The 19,545-nt window shown below is 42.5% G+C and overlaps 1 protein-coding gene across 1 annotated transcript in view; it reads left to right on the top strand.

The window, feature by feature from the left end:
- Nucleotides 1-19,545, top strand: part of ANKDD1B (ankyrin repeat and death domain containing 1B) — a 60,134-nt gene that overhangs the window by 30,288 nt on the left and 10,301 nt on the right. Inside the window, exons 7-12 of the mRNA XM_029941215.1 lie at nt 1,203-1,301; nt 2,051-2,149; nt 6,913-7,011; nt 11,687-11,785; nt 14,296-14,394; nt 17,163-17,261. Of these exons, the coding sequence (XP_029797075.1) occupies nt 1,203-1,301; nt 2,051-2,149; nt 6,913-7,011; nt 11,687-11,785; nt 14,296-14,394; nt 17,163-17,261 (594 nt within the window). The remainder of the gene's footprint in view (nt 1-1,202; nt 1,302-2,050; nt 2,150-6,912; nt 7,012-11,686; nt 11,786-14,295; nt 14,395-17,162; nt 17,262-19,545) is intronic.

Raw genomic sequence — 19,545 nt, forward strand, 5'->3', positions numbered from 1 at the left:
CATTTTTTTATATGACCCTTTCTCTGTTGTCACCATTTGCAGATATTTGAATAAACAATATTCGGTGATTTTTGGTCTGTCATTTCCAAAGTGTTGTTCATGGCTCAAGACTAAATTCTCTTCAGTTAGGTGTCTAACTTACTATCAGAAAACTGGGGGCCCAAGCAGTCTCTGTTCTTTCTCTTTGACCTTCCCTAGTGACTTTATGAGAATGACAATGAGAGCCAGGCCTCCCAGCATAGAAGGCTGGGGATGTCGGCCTCGCTGGCAAAAGGTCTGGCTCAAGAATAATGAATTAGGTGAACTTTTTGACGCCATTTTGTTTCTCACTTCCATATATGTGTGAATGCAGAGCTCCGTGGGGCTTATCCTCGAAGACATTTGGTTTTGCCATTTATTTTTTCAACGTTTTTCCTTTTTCTCCCAGTTATGGGGGAATCATGTGCTATAATCTCAAGTTCACAGTCTCCATGATCTTTTCTTTACCCTGCATTAGCAGGAGATCAGATAACAAATCTCAGATTCAGGAACCTTCTTATGAAGATGCTTTTATCTTGTTTTTCACATTTCAAACATTTTGCTAAGCTTTTGATTAATAGCACACTAAGCCAGTTTGTATTTTCTTTATTTTTTAAAGTTTATTTATTTATTTTGAGAGAGAACATGTGTGAGCAGGGGAGAGGCAGAGAGAGAGAGGGAGAGAGAGAGAGAGAGAGAGAGAAAGAGAGAGAGAGAGAATTTCAAGCAGGCTTCATGCTATCCTCATGGAGCCTGATGTGGGGCTTGATCCCACGGACTCTGAGATCATGACTCAAGAAGAAATTAAGAGTAGAATACTTAATCGACTGAACTACCCATGTACTCTCATGAGTGTTTTTTTAAATGAAGAAAATACTTCTGCCTCCATTTTGTGTCCCCACCCTCCACCTCTGCCACTACCTTTTCCTCCTTTAAAATATTTGGAGTTAGGTGGAACACCTGGGTGGCTCAGTCGGTTAAGCATCCGACGTCGGCTCATGTCATGATCTCACGGTTCGTAAGTTCAAACCCCATGTCGGGCTCTGTGCTGACAGCTCAGAGCCTGGAGCCTGCTTTGGATTCTATGTCTCCCTGTCTCTCTGACCCTCCCCAGCTTGTGCTCTGTTGCCTTGCTTGTTCAATAAATGTATAATAAACACTGGAGGTTTGTGATTTATTTTCAGAAAGGAAGAAAACCATTTCTTTGGGCAGCTGAGAGGGGACACATTGAAATGATAGAAAAATTTATCTTCCTTAATCTACATACTTCAGAAAAAGACAAGGTGAGTTGGTCTTTTATTTCTTTGCGGAGAATGAGAGAAGGGGGGTGACCTCTGGTATATAGATTTGGTGATGGCATTTTGGTCAGGATTAGACTTGTTCACTTGTTACTACAGTCAGAATAATGGAATATCCAGATGAAATGAACCCACTTTGGCAGTGAATCATCCAGATTGCCAATTTTCACCCAATAAATGTTTGTGAAGTCCATAGACTACGTGGATTTTTCCACTGTCAATTCCAGTGTCTTCTCTTCCTCCTCTGAGGTCTGCCGGAGACTCAGCCTCACCTGACTGGGGAGGGAAACCCGGATAGACACCCATATCTATATTCACATCCTTGATTATACTCCTATGTACTCATGGAATTGTGGCTTCAAAAGTCTACACATTAAGTCTCCTGGTGTGCATTGCTAAAACTATCTCCCAGAAAATTTTTACCAGTTTACGTTCACATAGGTTATATGGATTGATTTTTATTGTTTCACCTTTTGCTAGCAGATTAGCAGCAAAGGTAGAACAAGGGCTATGGATGGTGTTTTCCCACTTGTTGGAACAACTATGTCTTTTCATTTGAAACTTTAAAAAATTATAAATTTTACTTGAAACTGTGGATAATGTGGCCTACACTCTAGACCATGGCTTGAAACCATGGTTTTGAAACCCCTCAAAAACCCCATCGCAGCCCTGACCATTGGAGGGTCGTGTTGCTTGGTGCAGTGGACTCTATGGTGAGCTTGTCTCTGTTGCAGGAGGGAAATTCTGCCCTGCACCTTGCAGCAAAGCACGGTCACGGTCCTGCGGTCCAGGTGCTGCTAACACAGCAGCAAGAAATAAATGACATCAATGAGGTATGTGAAGGTGCTCGTTATGGGTGGGCACAAGACTCAAAAGTGGAAGTGTGGGAGGAATGGGTTTCATGGGAGGAAAACAAAGATGTCAGTGCCACAGAGTGTAAAATGTGATGTTACAAGATTCCTTCTTTTATCTCCAAAGTATCCCAGCAAATCATCTGTTAGTCCATTCATTTATTTACCCATTGACTCCAAAAATATCTATTTAATATGTACTTTATGCTGGGGAGAGTATTCTTATTGTAGAAGCCTAAGGGCAAGAAGAGCATGCAAAAAGATGGGAGCTGAGAGGGTCAAGGCAGGGAGATACAGAAGGGCTGTGCTCACCAGGAGGGCTTGGCTTTGACTTGTAGACAGTGGAGACCTTGTAGGGATTTAAGCTTCAAAGAGGGATGAACTCCATCTTAGGTACAGGTCTGTGACTGTCACAGTGGTTTGAAGGGGTCTTGATGCCTGGAGAGGCTGGAGGCCGGGAGACCCAGTCAGGTGACAATGAAAATTACTGAAGCAAGAGCTATGGAAAACCCATCATCCAGGCACTCACAAGGAGCAAATAGGATGAAGCAATAGGAGGAGGCAGAGGCCATAGGATTCGTGACCAGAATTAAGGAGAGAGAAGACTTTCTGATGCCTGACTCACCAGTTTGGACTACTGGGAGGGTGGGGTGTCCACCCCTAAGCTGTGAGCACAAGGGCAGAGCATGTGGGTGAGGTCAGTAATAAGGGTTTTGAATGGGTTTGTGCTGAGGCACCCGGTGGGGGGGAGGACAGACATTCAGGTGGGGAGCAGGGGGAGACAGAAACTCTCTGGGGTTCAGTAGGGAGATGGAAACTGGGCACAGGTTTAAGTGGAGAAGTTGTACATGGAGGCAGATCTGCTCTAGATGGTCACTTTTAATCTTTGGGTCAATGACTTTTGGATTGGCTCTTTGGAAACTCAGGTGAATAGAGTCCTCTTGGACTGCAGAGTTTAACGTTCTGATACATTGTAAACTTGGTACCTCTCTGAGCTAATAATCATTTAAGACAACAGTGACTGTGCGATATATCATTATTTTATATAACACTAAGAAAAAATAATGTTGCCAATTAAACAATGACACAAACAACCAGCTTTTTTGTCCTTTAGTTTATACTTATGGAAAGAGTTTTTTAGATGTTTTCCTGAGATTTTTTATTGTACACATACAAAGGAACAAGTAAGTAAGATAAGTTGGTTCCTAAACTACACACTGAGCTTGATTCTAACTCAGTCTTGATGTCCTTGCTTTTCCAAACAAAGTACTGTCCTCTGCACCTTCCAAGGTGCTTGCAATGCAGCATTTCTTTAAGGTTACCCTGCTGTGGTTTCTGAGATTTAAGCCACCACCAATTCTGACTTCATACACGTGACTAAGATTGTGAGGTGCATCCTGATCTCAGATAAAACAAGATGAGACTTCGTATTGGTGGCTTATGACCATAAAACTAGCAACTGTGGGTAACATAATGAACAGGGGAGGCTACAGACGGGTATATATGTAATACCTGGGCCAAGTCTGTATTCCCCTTGGACCAGAGAAGTGCACCAGGCTAGTCCCGTGCATCCCTGGGTCTGGGCACCCAAAGAGTGAGAGCAGAGCTTTGACTGTGTGGGTCACATCCTGGCTCCATCGCTCTTCTGGGTAAGTGATCTTGGGCTCAGCACTTCGCACTTCTTAGCCTCAGTTTACTCATGTATCAAATAACCTCCTAAGGTCATAGTAAAGTTTAACTGGGAAGGCCGTGTCACACACTTAGCACCTGGAATAGAGCCTGGAACATGGTGATCATGTAATAAGTGGTATCTGTTGTTATCATTGGTGATATCCTGGTGCAATAAATGGGATCATGGTTATTATTTGTATCAGTAGTATATAGTTATATATTGTCATTATTCTAATTTTTTCTCTTCAAATTCCTAGGAGACTTTAAACCAAGCATTTTTTTTTTGTTAAGTTGATTTATTTAGTGTGTGTATGTGTGTGTGTGTGTGTGTGTGTGTGTGTGTGTGTGTGTGTGAGAGAGAGAGAGAGAGAGAGAGAGAGAGAGCGTGAGCGAGCGAGCCTGGGGGAGGGGCGAGAGAGAGGGAAGAGAGAATCCCAATCAGGCTCTGTGCTGAAAGCCCCATCCCATGAACCATGACATCATGACCAGAGCCGAAACCAAGAACTGGCTGAGCCACCCAGGTGCCCCAAGCCAAGCTTTCACTTGAGAATCAGGGACAAAAATAGAGCCTTCATTTGTTTACTTCAGTGTATGTTCAGTCTTTTCTGACCATCTGGCATAATAATAATCAGGTTTAATTGGTTTAACTTATTTAAAGATCTCAGGAATTTGGTCTTCTTAAATACAAGTTATGAATGATGTGTGAGGAACACGAGAAAAAAATGTGAATCACCTAGAATAAATCTTAGGTGTTATTAGCCTTCACAAATCAATATAGAGATCAAGTCCTATAATCACAGGATTTAATTTAAAGTCTTAGTTGTGCTTGCCTGGCTCTGTTTTAATACTTTACCACTGGAATCTGTGCACTTGGATTTCATCCACCACTTAGCTATTTTTGAGTTAGGACACATTGGAGAGAGCTCGTAAAGTCCAACACACGGTAATTGCAGATTATGATAGGATTCATCTGCACAAAATGAAGTGTCTAGTGATAATATCAGCCCTTTGAGTAAGGGCCATAATCTTCATATAGTCCTCGGCTGCCTGCAGTTCCTAACGGAAGCTGTTTCCAGACCAGTTGGAGTGATCCATATGAGCACAGTCTAGAGGTGCTCTCTCCTAACGGTCTTTCCTCCTATCAGCAAGGAAATAAACAGCCTTGGAAGCAAGCTCTCCTATCAGTAAGGAAAGTTTGGGCAGGCATCTGTCACATATACATATATAATTAAACTAACACATTACAAAATATGTGTCAGAAGTATACATTTTAAAAATTTAACATAAAAATAAAGAATAGTTCTTGTATTTTCTCTACACTGAAATGATTATTTTAGGGCTACCTAATATATTTTTTTCCATTTTCTTTGTGTTACTATGCATATATATTTTTATTGGCTGCCCAAAATTCATATGAGTATTCTTTAGCTCTTGAACTTTTTATTTATTTCCTTTTGTCTTTTCTTAAAAATAATGCTGTCACGAATGTCTTTGTATAAAAACCATAGTCTGTATTCCTCACCATTGCCTTTGGGTGTATTCTTAAAGGTAGAATTGTTGGGTCAAAGATACAGATGTTTATTAGACTCCTGATGTAATAAAGATGTGAATTCTTGGGGTTCCTGGGTGGCTCATTTTGTTGACATTCAACTCTTAATTTTGGCTCAGGTCATGATCCCAGGGTCATGGGATAAAGCCCCATGTCTGGCTCAGCGCTGGCAGCCTGGAGCCTGCTTGGGATTCTCTCTCTGTCTCTGTCTCTGTCTCTGTCTCTGTCTCTCTCTCTCTCCCGCCCCTCTGCCCTTCTTGCATGTGTGCACACATGATCTCTCTCTCAAATAAAAATATAAAAATAATTTTAAAAAGATGTGAATTCTTTCCTTCACATTTTTCACTAATGCTTTTCCCACTGCAGTTTGCCATTTGGCATCTCTTTTCCAGGAAAATGAGAAGGCATATTATGAGGAGAAATTCCTCTGTAACAGATGGCTGTCCCAGGCTCTCATGTAAAGCAGGCTGGATATAGTTTTTCCTTTTCGTTGGGATGGGAACATTGGTTCCATGCTCCTGCATCCCTCTTGACAAGAGTGTTCATATCTAATTAGCTACAAGTAAAACCTTTTGAAGTTATCCTAATGCATTTTTAAGCAGAATAATGCCCAAGAGGGAAAATGTTTAGGGAATGAAAGGGATTCTGCATTTCTTCCCAAAATTTTTAGGAAAGAATCTGCATGAGGAAGGGGTAATATCCAAGTGGCTGTTGTGCAATACCAGTTCCTTCTTTTCTTTCTGCATTTTGGACTAAACTAAGCTCTCACTTTATCCTACGAGCATTTATCATAATGAGTTTCTGGAAAGTTAATTACTGAGAAAGAGTATTACTGTTTTTTTTTAAACAACACACAATAGTTTAAATCAGTTTTAAATGTTAAAGCTGTACTTGGTACAAATGTGCTTCTATTTTTGTATGCTTCACACCGCATTATAATTCATATTTCCATGATTTTCTTGCTTAATAGGCTGTTACCTTCTTGTGGGCAAGGTTTGTGTCTCTGTCTTTTCAATCCCAGTGCCTTTGCCTGACAGGCAGTCAGTGTCTAATAAATGTTTTGTAGATAAACTAACAAAGATTAAGAGTATAAATGGTGGATGAAAAGCCTGCAAGGAGGCAGAATAACAGGATACATATGGGTGCAGGCTTTGGATCCAAACAGCTGGATTTACATCCTAGCTTTATTACTTTTCAGCTAAGGCTTAGTTTCCTTATTTGTAAAATGGAGATAATATTAATCCTGACCTCACAGTGCTGTGCATTTAATTCTGCCAAGGCGTATAGTCTTGGCAATATAAGTCGTCATATAGATGCTCGGTAAATGCTATCCATTAAGAGTAACTCACGAAAGGCATAGAGAAAGCATGCTGTTCTTCAAGTAATTTTATTTCATGCCAAACGGCAATTAATTTTTTTATGGTTTATTGTCAAGTTGGTTTCCATATAACACCCAGTGCTCTTCCTCACAAGAAGGGGCAATTAATTTTAACCTTTTTCTTTCTTTCTTTCTTTTTTTTTTAAGAATGGAGAAACACCGTTCTTTCTGGCTGTTAAAGGAGGTCATGAAGAATGCAGCAAAGTGCTCCTGACCGCCGGGAGCGATATCAACATCCCAGACAAAGTGCGTGCTCCGTGCTGTCCGTGTTCGCTCCCGTGGAGGGGGACTCTTAGTGTTCTCTGAGTGATCTGGTCCTGCACCGGTCCACTCCCTAGGCTTTTGTGAAGTTAATATTTATAATTTTGAAAAACAGGGACAAACGGAGCAGAAAGTTGTTACTTCTCAACTACAGAGACATTCTCACTACCTTGATTTCTCCCTGACACGTGTGCATGCCTGGCTAATACACGGAAGTACAGAAAAAATATTGTTGTGTGAGAGCCCAAGTGGTCAGTCTGGAGCCTGAAGAAGACAGGATGGAGCCTTCTTGTAAATATAGAATGCTTTTGTATGCATGGTTGTTAAGGTCCTTTGTCACTTATCTTCACTTTCTGGTGAGGAAACTGAATTTAGAAAAAGTAAGGAACTCATTCAGGATTCTTTAACTAGTCACTGGCAGTGGTGAGGATTCCCATCATGGTGATGGCCTTGTCTTTCAGATGGTTTTACTTTCTATTTTTCTAAATAGAAATTTAGAAGTTTAATTACCATGAAAATAACAAAAACTCGGAATAGTATCAAAGGGTATATGATGAGAAGTGTCATATTCTATACAACTCACTTTCTCCTCCCTAGAAGTAATGTGATCAATAGCTTATTTTATCTGGCAGGAATTTTCCACGCATTTACGTTGAAAATATGACTAAGCACACACATGTGTAAGTACTGATGCCGCGTGGATGGTGGTACACTGCATGGATCTGCTGCTCTGCACTTTGTTGTTATGGATTTTTTGAAGTGCCAATAAATGCTGGAGCTCTCTCTGTATCAGAACAATGTACAGGCACACACCTTAAAGGTACTGCAGGTTGGGCTCCAGACCACTGCAATACAGCGCGTATCACAAGAAGTGAGTGAAATGAATTTATTGGTTTCCCAGTTCATGTAAGAGTTATGTTTACATGATACTATAATCTGTTAAGTGTGCAATAGCATTATGCCCCCCAAAACAACATACACACCTTCATTAAAAAATACTTCAGGCTGAGTTGGTTGAACGTCCAACTTTGGCTCAGGTCATGATCTCATAGTTCATGGGTTCGAGCCCTGTGTCGGGCTCTGTGCTGACACCTAGCTCAGAGCCTGAAGCCTGCTTCAGATTCTGTGTCTCCCTCTCTCCCTGACCCTCCCCTGCTCACACTCTCTCTCTCTCTCTCTCTCGTTCTCTCTCTCTCCTTTTTAAAATAAATAAAAACAGTAAAAAAAAATTTAAAAAAAGAATAAAGTCACAAATCAGTAATGTTTTATATTCTTGTATTCTGCTGGTTGGGAGTGTACATTGGTACGATGCTTTTGAAAAGCATTCTGTCACTTTTCTTTCACTCAGGCTTGAGAAACTCTGTTAAAGGAATAACCTTGGGAAAAGCTACATGCATTAAGATAGATAATAAAGTTACCTTCAGTGGTTGAGAATTAGATACAACCTAGACATGTAGTGAATTCTAGAGGAAAGCCAAATATAAGTTTGCTGCACCTTTGTCTTGGAATATTTTGTTGCTGCTAAAAAACATCAATGATAGGGCTGTCTGGGTGACTCAGTCGGTTAAGCATCCAACTTCAGCTCAGGTCATGATCTCACAGTTTGTGAGTTCGAGCTCCATGTCAGGGGCACAAACAGAAAGGGCAGAGACAGGGGAAGAGAGAGGATCTGAAGCAGGCTCCACACAGATAGCAGAAGAGCCTAATGTGGGGCTTGAACTCATGAACGGTGCTATCATGATCTGAGTCAAAGTCGGACGCTTACACAGCTAAGCCACCCAGGTGCCCCTGGGCCATTTCTGAGAAGGTAATTGGAGATTGTGGATTTAGCAGTGAGCAGGGGCTTCCTCCATTTGTGCTGGATGTAATAGTGCTTAGAGTTTGGGCAATAGGTGCTCATCAGGGTCGTACTAAATGCCTCTGGTCCAGTGAAGACTTTTGTAGACCTTAACAACTCGTTTCTGGAAACCCTACCCTCATACCTTATCAAGCGTATTTAAATGCCCCAACATTGCACATTAATTTTTTCCCTATAAATTATTTTCAAAGATTTTTTTATTGGCTATGATAAACTCCCCTAATTTATGACCGACTCTGGTTTCTTAGAACTCTGTGCATACTTGGGAATTAGAGGAGATGAAAAAATTGAACCTACAAATTGTTTACAAATGTAATGAATATTTTATGACTGTTACATTTAACAATCAATGAGGTATGAGTATGTCAATTAAATATTTGTTCACTTCAAGCTCATGGTTTTCTTCTGCTATCTTAGAATCAATAATTTTTTTGGTAAAGATTTTTAACATTTCCTTGGCTCTTAACATGTCTGCAGGCCCTACGCACAGTGCCCGCGTGCCTCTGGGGTAGCATGCCGGAGTGCCACAGCTCTCCCTACTACGCCTGGCTTCAGCTTCTTTGCAAACTTGCTTCTGATTTAGATCTTCTCATGGGCACTTCTCACCATCCTGACCTCAGTCCAAGTGTCACTCACCTGGGAGGATCTTCTTGCTCACTCACCAGAAAGTAGCCCTCCAGCCCTGCTGGTTTACTTCGCTTTGTTGCACTTATTACTAATCGATATTATTCTAATAAAATCTAGATCTAGTAAATAGATTTCTTCTCCATCCACAGATTCACTGACCTACCAGTCTGCCAATCTATAGATCAATTGATTGTCCACCTCCACTAGAATGTATAATGGACATCCTGTTTACTGTCATATCTCCCCACCATCTAACCTAGTGCCTGGCACATAAGTGCTCAATAATTTTTTTGTGGAATGAATATGATGATAGTTATAATTACTGTACACATTTAGTAGCTCATTTATCCTCCCAGTATTACTATAGTTTGAGACAGAGGTAGGATGTGTGATAGGTACACAAAACAATGCTAGCCTGCCCCTGCCCAACCTTGTCCATATCCTAATCTTCGGAACCTGTGAGTATGTTATGTTACAAGGCAAAGTGGGATTCAGGTTGCACATGGAATTAAGGTTGCCCTCAGTTATCCACGTGGGCCCAATGTCATCACAAAGGTCTTGTAAGGTAGAAGAGGAAGGCAAGGAAGGAGGTCAGAGTGATGCAGGGTGAGGACTTGAGGTACCATTGCTGGTGCACCTGAAGATGGAGGGAGGATGTGGGTGGCTTCCACAAAATGGGCAAGTCAAAGCCGTGAATCTTCCCGAGGGCCTCCAGAATCAGCTTTAATTTAGCCCACTGAGATCCATTTCAGACTTCGGACCTCCAGAATTGTATCATATATGGTACATTTGTATTGTTTAAGCCACTGAGTTTTTGGCAATTTCTTATTAGCACTGATAAAAACAAATAGTGACATTCTTTTTTACAGATGAAGACAAAGAGGCCCATACTTGATCAGCCACTTATCCAAGGTCATATAGACATTTAGTAGGAGCTGAAGCTAGAGTCCAGCTCTTCAGGTCGGCATGTGTATTGTTCTTTTTAACATCTGTTGCTTCATAACAAACCAACCCAGAGTGCAATGGCTGAAACCAACAACGCCTTATTATCTTTCATGGCTCTTGGGCTGAGAAGTTCTTACTTTGGATCTGTTAGGTGGTTGTAGTCAGATGTCAGCCAGCACTTCGGTTCTTTGAAAGCTTAACTGAGCTGGCCGTTCACGTGGCTCGCTCCCACGCCTGGCAGTTGGTGCCAGCTGTCAACTGGGAGCCCAACTGGAGCTCCTGAACAGCACAGACGTGTGGTCTCTCTTCACAGCATGGCAGATGGTTTTTAACAGGCAGGGAGCTGAAGCTGCCAGGCTTGGTAGCAGCTACACCTGGATCTGGCACACTGTCACTTCTGCCATACTCTGCTGATTGGGCCAAGAAGTTATAGGGTCCACCCTTATTCAAGGGAGACCTCTTGATGGGGGAGTGGATGGTCACAGTGCAGGCAGGCATGTAGTTACTTAGGCAGCCATTTTTTGGAAAACATAACACCCTATGGAATCTTATTTTGTTGGTGGACCTGAAAACACTTGGTTAAAATCTTAAAATTAATCAGTCAACAACTATCCTTTGACCTTATATTATTGCAAAGCACCATGCTAAGACTTTTTGGAGGATGGCAGGATAAATCAAGAGCAATTTTGTCATCTGGCATTCACAGTAAGTGAGGCCACTTGAACACAGGGAATGGTGGGAGGCAGCTGGTACCAGGGAAGGGGAGGCACTGAAGGAGTTGAGTAAGGGGCCATGAGGGAACACTGCACATGGATGGCAATCATGCTGAGCTTTGAAGCCAGACCTGGCAGAAGCAGGTAAGCAGTCAGCGGGGGAAGGTGTTGAGGTGTTTACTGGGACCAATACCAAGTCAGCCATTTTGGCTCAAGGAGGGTGTTTGCAGGGTGTATGGAGAGAAGACTCAACCCTAGGCCACTTTGTACTTCTTAGAGAGGGGAAACAGGGATTTAACTCCTATCTGCTGGAGGCATGTGTTACATATGACCCTCTTCTATGGGAAACACTTAGAAATAACGAAGAAGCCCTCAAAATAATAAAAAATGCGTTGGAATTTCTTTCGTAAATAGTTGTATGTTTTGTTGTATTAATTAGTTACCATGTGATGAATATCAGAAAACAGACTGGATTCTAATGGGGATCCTCCTTGCCTTTTCCACCTGTGTCTTGCAGCTCAGCACCAGTGCTTTACAGATAGCAACCCAGAATGGCCACACCTCCCTTGTGAGCTATCTTCTCAGTGAGCATGTTGACCTGCACCAGAAAGTGGAAGTGAGTCTATTCCAATAACATGGGCTCTAATCCTAGCACTGGAGACTGGCCATGTGTGGACATGCTCCTTGCAGATACTTGGCAAGGGTTGGGGGGAGATGAGATGTTCACAAAGGGGGATTTCTTTCTGGGGAAGCTAACTGACTTCTTTGGAGTCTGAGTCGTAATCTTGAGAAATAAAATGCAAGGGATGAATTTTAGAAAGTCATTGAAGTTCCTGAACAAAATGAAATCTTTGTGCTTTAAATATTGATATTTGCTACAATAAAACTGTCTTTGGTGTCCAGGGATGCCATTATTCTTGTGTAAATGTATCAGTCTGTGGATAAAAGGACACTGCTATAAATGGGAACAAGAATGATCATTTTCCCCCCTCACTGAGTGATCTTGTTTTTCTTTTGAAAGTCAATCCTTTATACTGATTTAGGTTTTCTGAAGTTTGAGTTGGCTTTGGTAGCATTAACAAAGGCCCTCTGTGCTGACAGTAGATGGGAAGCATTCTTCTATTTTTCACTCTATTTTCACTTCTCCTGTGATAATATGATTTCCTCTTATCTTAGCTATTATTATTTATTATATTAACTCGAGAGAAGGGATGTGATTTGACCACATCTGGTAGTTTTTGGGAATGACATTAGAGGCATTGGCTCTGAACTCCTAGGTGTATCCAAGGATGCTTCCCATTTCTCAGGAAGGGCTGGGTCCCAGCAAGGCTGGTGGCCCTGGCCGGAAGGACACTGCCTACTTCCCTGGCAGTGTCCTTTTTTCATGCTTGGTGCCTCAAGAGAAAACATTCTTCCTGAATATAAGAGGCCTGTACAGAAAGCCTCCCTCCCACACTGCCCTGACCAGCCTGATCATCTCCATGTCCTTGCTCACCCCCATGGCAATGTGACTTATGCGACCATGGTGTCCTGCTTGTCCCTTCCTGTCCTCTTCCTCTGTGGGCTGATGATGTTCTTGCCAACTCTGTACATTGCTTTTGCATGGGTTTCTTTCATGGTAGGTTTCCTGGGAAGGAGCCTGGTGCCAGTGTTGGAGTCAGGCAGATCAGGGGTTCGAATCCTGTCTCTGCCACTTCCTGGCTCCAAGGCCTTGGGGAAGTTATTTAACTGCTCTGTCCCTCACATATAAAGTGGGGAATAGGGGCTCCTGAGTGGCTCAGTTGGTTAAACATTGGACTTCAGCTTAGGTCATGATCTCACAATTTGTGGGTTTGAGCCCCGATTGGACTCTGTGCTGACAGCGTGGAACCTGGAGCCTGCTTCAGATTCTCTATCTCCCTCTCTCTCCCTGCCCATTCCCTGCTCATTCTCTGTCTTTCTGTCTCTTAAAAAAAAAACATTAAAAAATTAAAAAAAAATAAAGTGGGGAATAGAAGATCTAACTGCTAGGGTTATTGTAAATGAAGGCTAGCCCAGAGTTTAGAGTATAAACTCTGGGGGAAGTGAGTGTACAGTAAGTACCATTACAAGAATAAGTTAAATGTTCTTAACTGGTGCTTAGTACTAATCTCTTTTTTCCTTGAGCGACACTGCGCTCTACCTCCATCAGCCAGTCAGCCACCCTTGCACACACCTGTGTTTCCTGGTGGCTGCCTTGGCTCTCGGCTCTACTACTGTTCACAGCCTTGCTGGATCTTCTGCCTGCCCCTGCTTTTTTATACCTGTGTGTGTGATTCTGGAGCTGGGCATGACCGCCTGACAGGGCTGGGGAAGAAGCCCACCCCTGCAGATGTCTGAGAGGGGCTGGGACAGTCGAGGTGAAGGTGTGGCTGCAGGACAGCCATTTTAAGTGCAAGTGAGGCCAGGGGAACAAGCCGGAGAGGCTTGGTAAACAGGGGCTGTATACATACTCTACATACATGGGAGGGCTAAACGTGAGAATGCTGCCCCTCGATGAGTGGAGCACTAGTCCATGGAATAATCTAGGGAGAAAGAACTCTAGACCAAATCATTTCAGGAAATGCTGAATGCGCATGCTTTTTTTTTCCCCCTTGTAGCTATTCCTTTCCGACCCCCCATACATTAGCTTTTTGAAGGCTCTGAGAAGTCCTGCAGCTAAGCCTACTTCATATTTCTTACCCTTCTTCTCAGAGTTTCTCAGGAAAGCTTTTTCTCATGTCCAGAAAGGTCAGCCCTCTGCCCATCCCACATATGCTCTCATACCACTCTCTTCTTTTCCTCCAAAGCGCTTACCACAATTTGTATATTTATTTTGTGATTAAAAGCCACAAAAACAACAGTTTTCTCTTGCTTCACTGGATTGGAAGGACTCCCTCTCCTCCCATAGTAGGTGCTCAGTGTGTAGTCCTAGAGCTGGTTGCTGGTGAGCAGATTTGCTGCACAGCCTGGGGATGGAAATGATGCTGAACGCCCCCTACTGGCCTGTGGTGCGAGGCAATTCTAGTACTCCGATTATTAGGAAATGTCTGTCGAAATGACTTTCTTTTTGGTGTGAATGGTGGAGCCAGAATCTTTTGGACTTGAAAGTTTTCTTTCTTTCTGTAGCCGAAGGAGTCCCCTCTTCATTTGGCTGTCATCCACAACCATATCGCAGTCGTAAAGAGCTTATTGAGTGCACAGCATGGCACGGACATCTTAAATCAGGTACGCCAGGCAATCCGACCCCGAGCGTCTATTTTCTTAGGATTCAGTGCAGTGTGTGGTTGCGGGCAGTTTTGAGCAAGTTCAAGTTGCCCTAAAAATTTTCCAGGAGGAATGTACATATTCTTTTTATGCATTTTCTTCCGTAACCCCCACTCCCACTTGCACACATACGCTTTTTCAAACACACAACTGGGGTTCAGTTAGTGCTCACATTTAGCAGGCCCAGCACTTCTGATAAATAAACAGTAGCTCAAAGTTAAATTGCCAGACGCTGTTTAAATCAAAAGCCACTCCTTCAGTATGAAGTATAATTGGCCAGTAGCCCTTTGCCACAAGGAGGAAGCTTTGTTTCTATTTTAGAGACTGCAAATGTGTCTTTTACCCAAAGGCAAAAGAGACCTCTTGGAATAAAAAAAAAATATATCATCATAAATTCCGTCTACTGGAGCAGAGTGCAATGCCCTGTAAGAGAAATCCATCACTGGCTGAGGTGGAAGGTGAATGGGGGTGGGCACTGTCTGCATCAGGGCCTCCCCCCGGGGCTGAGCTGCCTCTCCCAAGAGCTGTGAGCAGTAGGAAGAGAAACTCTTGGGAGAGGAGCCCTTGTGGAGCCCTGGAGGCAGATGAGATTGGGACTCCTCTTGGCGTTCTGGCTGCGTCTACCTAGAGAAGCCTGAGCTGGACCCCAAGAGGATGCCAGACACAGTGGGCATGCTGTCCTAGCCCCCTGGGGAGCCCTCTGGTTCCGTGTCTTTGGAATCTGAGCAGAGCCACAGATCTCTCCAGTCTCCTCCATCTCCAACCTAGGAGTTTCTTCATGCCAGATGGGAATGGAGACTTACCTCCACTTGAGTCCCTTGTCCCTTCCTTCCTCCAGCAACCTTGGTCCTCCCTGTACTTTACTAATCCCAAATGTGTGTGCGGGAGGGAAGGAGAACCTTGTTATTATACATACTTAATGCCCCCAATATTTTCTAATACGCATAATCTTTGCTCTATACACAGAACTCATGTGATTTTGGTTTCACCAGAATTAGCTAGATTTACTGTAGGAAAGGTTTGTTAGTCTGCCCACCAGTTATGGAACTAGGCTTGCCCATTTCAGTTCTCTGTTAAATTGGGAATATACTCAATGCATAACAATAAGAAAATATAAATGAGATAAAAATTTATAATTTGTCATCCCCCTAAGAAAGAGAACTTTTGTTAACATATTCATTGATTTCCTGCCTTCTAGACTTATAGCACTCTTGTCAAATTGAGATTTTATTAGTGTGTGAGGTGTGACACATGTCTCTGTTCCATGTCGATAGAGACCTTTGATAGTGTGTGATGTTTTGGATGAGCCCCCAGAGGGGCTGATTGCCACCCAAAAGTGAGTCTTTAATAATTACTTTCTAATACTAATTATGCTAACACCCCAAGCAGGTTGGTTCTATGCTCTGGTTGGCAGAGTCCTGAGCTAGATGCTATTATCCAGCTGTGTGACCCTGGGGAAGTTGCTTTCTGTCTCTGGTTTAAGGGTTGGGCTAACCCATAAACAATGTTCCTTTCAGTACCAATATTTTAGAAACAGCTGCACATTAGCATTCCTTTCAGTAAGAGGTTAAAGTGTGTGATTTTATTGTGATACCATATTTCTCTGAAACACTGTTATACTCATGGGAAGAAAATGATTACCCCAGAAAGAAATTAGAAGTCTTGCACTCTCTTATACATTGTAACGTAGGAAATTTATAAGAGAGAGAAAAGCATCAAGGCCATAAAAGTAATCCCTAATCCTGCCATCTAGACATTATCATTAATATTGCAGATGTGTTTCCTTCTCTAGATACAGTTCTGTGTCCTAAGTCTTTAAGTGTTAAAGTATTTTTTCCATTTAAAAAATTCATCTTTGAAACCATTGTTTAACTTGTAGTTAAGTACACACACCATAAAATCTACCATTTTAACCAGTGTTGAATGCACATGCCCGGGACCTGACGCACATTCCCGTTGCCCTGCCGCCATCACCGCCACCCGGCTCCGGAACTTCTTCCATCTTCCCAAACTGAAACTCTGCACTCATGACACATGAACTCCCCATTCTCCCCTCCCCGCAGTTCCTGGCAACCACCACTCTGCTTTCTGTCTCTAAGAACTATTCTAGTACGTCATATTGAAATATTTTAGAAATATTTCCTGCTAATCCAACATGTGGATAAAGCTCAATTTATCCAATGAGTCTCTTTGTCAAACATGTAACTTTCTTTCAGTTTTTCACTGTTGCCAATTATCGTGCAGCGAATGTCCCCTGTACCTATTTAAAAATGTGATCTCAGGGGCACCTGGGTGGCTTAGTCTCCTACTCTCCTCTGTCAGTCTCTCTCTCTCTCAAAAATAAATACACATTAAACTTAAAAATTTTTTTTTACTTTTATTTATTTTTGAGACAGAGAGGAATAGAGCATGAGTGGGGGAGGGGCAGAGAGAGAGGAAGACACAGAATCAGAAGCAGGCGCCAGGCTCCGAGCTGTCAGCACAGAGCCCAATATGGGGCTTGAACCCACAAACTGTGAGATCATGACCTTAGCTGAAGTCAGACGCTTAACCAACTGAGCCACCCAGGTGCCCCAAATACACATTAAAATCTTAAAAATTGTGATCTTAGTCTATTTTCCCTCATGCCTATATAGGACACCTCTACTGGCCCTTTGTCTTTTTATTATGCCAAGTTTTCCCCTCTCCTTAATGTGTTTAGATTACATTTTTGAAATTTCTCGTGGCAGAGGCAGCAGACTCCTTTGCACATAGCTGCTGATCTTGGCAATGTGGAACTGGTGGACACCTTGCTGAAGGCGGGCTGTGACCTGAAGGTCACTGATAAGGTAAGCTCCCCGGCTTCACCATGTTCAGCTGAGACGGCTGTGAAGAGCTCTCTGTAGGCTGTCAGCCTTGAACAGCAACCTTCGCACACCCTTTGTGAAAAAATGGATAAACCTTAGAGAAACCTTGTATCCTGACAGTCAGTAAAACATCCTGATGGTGATTGAGGTATGTGGGTATGAAATCTTATGCTGCATAGTAAAATATGTATTAAAAATTTTTTTTATATAAGTAATCTCTACACCCTATGTAGGGCCTGAACTTACAGCCCCAAGATTAAGAGTCGCATGCTTTACCGACTCAGCCAGCCAGGTGTCCCTGAAGTATGTATTTTTTAAATTAAAATTGTGTATTAATTTTTGGAAAAGATTAAAGATTCAGGTGGTCCAAAAATTTAAAGATAATGGTTTTACAATAAAAGTGTCCCACCCACTCCTGACCCCGTTTATCTGGTTCCCGCACTACCCTTGCCAGTGGATCTATTATCATAAATTTCTGTGCTCTTTCCAGTTTCTGTTTATGCATACACAGACACAAATCTATAACAGTCTTACTATACTCCTCTGTCCTTTTTACACAGTGGTGATATACCTGTACATACTGTCCTGCATTTAGCTTTTCTCCTTTAAAAATATAAAATGGAGGGGCGCCTGGGTGGCTCAGTCGGTTAAGCGTCCGACTTCAGCTCAGGTCATGATCTCACAGTTTGTGGGTTCGAGCCCCGCATTGGGCTCTGTGCTGACAGCTCAGAGCCTGGAGCCTGTCTTTGGATTCTGTATCTCCCTCTCTCTCTGACCCTCCCCTATTCCCACTGTCTCTCTCTGTCTCTCAGAAATAAATAAAGGACATAAAAAGATTAAAAAAAAAACAAATAAAAATATAAAGTGGAAACTGTTCCATATTTTTACAAGGAGAGCTTCTCCATTCTTTTTTAGGTAGCTGCACAATATATTGTGGTGTGGATATATAATTTGTTTAGTTCTCAGCTGGTGCATTTAAATTGTTCCTAAGCTTTTGCTTTTATAAGAGCTACAATGAATAAATATACATGTGTCTCAACTCTTTTTACTTAAAATTTAAAAAAAAACTTTTAATTGTAAAATAAATATAACAAAATTTGTCATCTTAACCATTTAAAAACATTTTTAATGTTTATTTTTGAGACAGAGAGAGACAGAGTAGGAGCAGGGGAGGGGCAGAGAGAGAGACACACACACACAAGATCTGAAACAGTCTCCAGGCTCGGAGTTGTCAGCACCGAGCCCAACATGGGGCTCGAATCCATGAACTATGAGATCATGACCTGACCTGAAGTCAGACCCTCAACCGACTGAGCCACCCAGGCGCCCTATCGTCTTAACCATAATTTTTAAGTGGACAGTTTGGTAGTGTTAAGTCTGTCCACACTGTTATGCAGCCAATCTCCAGAACTTGTTTATCTTGCAAAACAAACTCTGTGAACAACAACTACCCATTTCCTCCTCCTTCCCCAGCCCCTGGCGACCACACTCTTATTTTCTGTTTCCATGAACTTGACTCTTCTGGTTACCTCATATAAATAGAATAGTACAGCGTTGGGCATTTTGTGACTGGCTTATTTCAGTTAGCATAATGTCCTCAAGGCTCATCCATGTTGTAGCACGTGTCACAATTTTCCTTCCTTTTTAAGGCTGAATGCTATTCCACTGTATGTCCATACCACATTTTGTTTATCCTTTCAGCTGTGGATGGACATTCATTTTGGGTTGCTTCTACCTCCTTTTGGTCATTGTGTAGACATGTTTGTAAAGAAAGACAACTTTGTTTGTTGATGCCGTAGAGGCAAACCCAATCACAGGAGGGTTGTGGGGAGGCCGTCCATTAGGTTCTAGCTCACTGAGAAGTGTAAACGCAGGAGACCGAGGCCTGGCAGCCCTGCTAGGTGCTCACACACCTGCACCTTCCTTCACTCCTCACATCTCCTCTGTGACGTGGACAAAGTTATCCCAGTTTTCAAGAGATTTCAGTGATATCAGCGTTACACACATGGTAAAACACAGAGCCAGGCGTCAAAGCCAGAGCTTTCCCACAGCTGTGAGCAGAGTGACCGCTTCTTCAGTTTGCTGGTTTTCCCTTCCTTGTCTTCAACCACACTGTTCATCATCAGCTCAGCACACCCCTAACTCCCAGTGTGAGCTGAGTTCACCCTACTTACTATTGCAGAACCACACATTTTACATCTGTGGGACTTGCGGTAGTGATGTGTTATTTTACTTTTCTCTATATGGCAGTTTTTAAAATTATTGT

The sequence above is a fragment of the Suricata suricatta genome, chromosome 6, assembly GCF_006229205.1.
Source record: "Suricata suricatta isolate VVHF042 chromosome 6, meerkat_22Aug2017_6uvM2_HiC, whole genome shotgun sequence".
NCBI classification, from domain to species: domain Eukaryota; kingdom Metazoa; phylum Chordata; class Mammalia; order Carnivora; family Herpestidae; genus Suricata; species Suricata suricatta.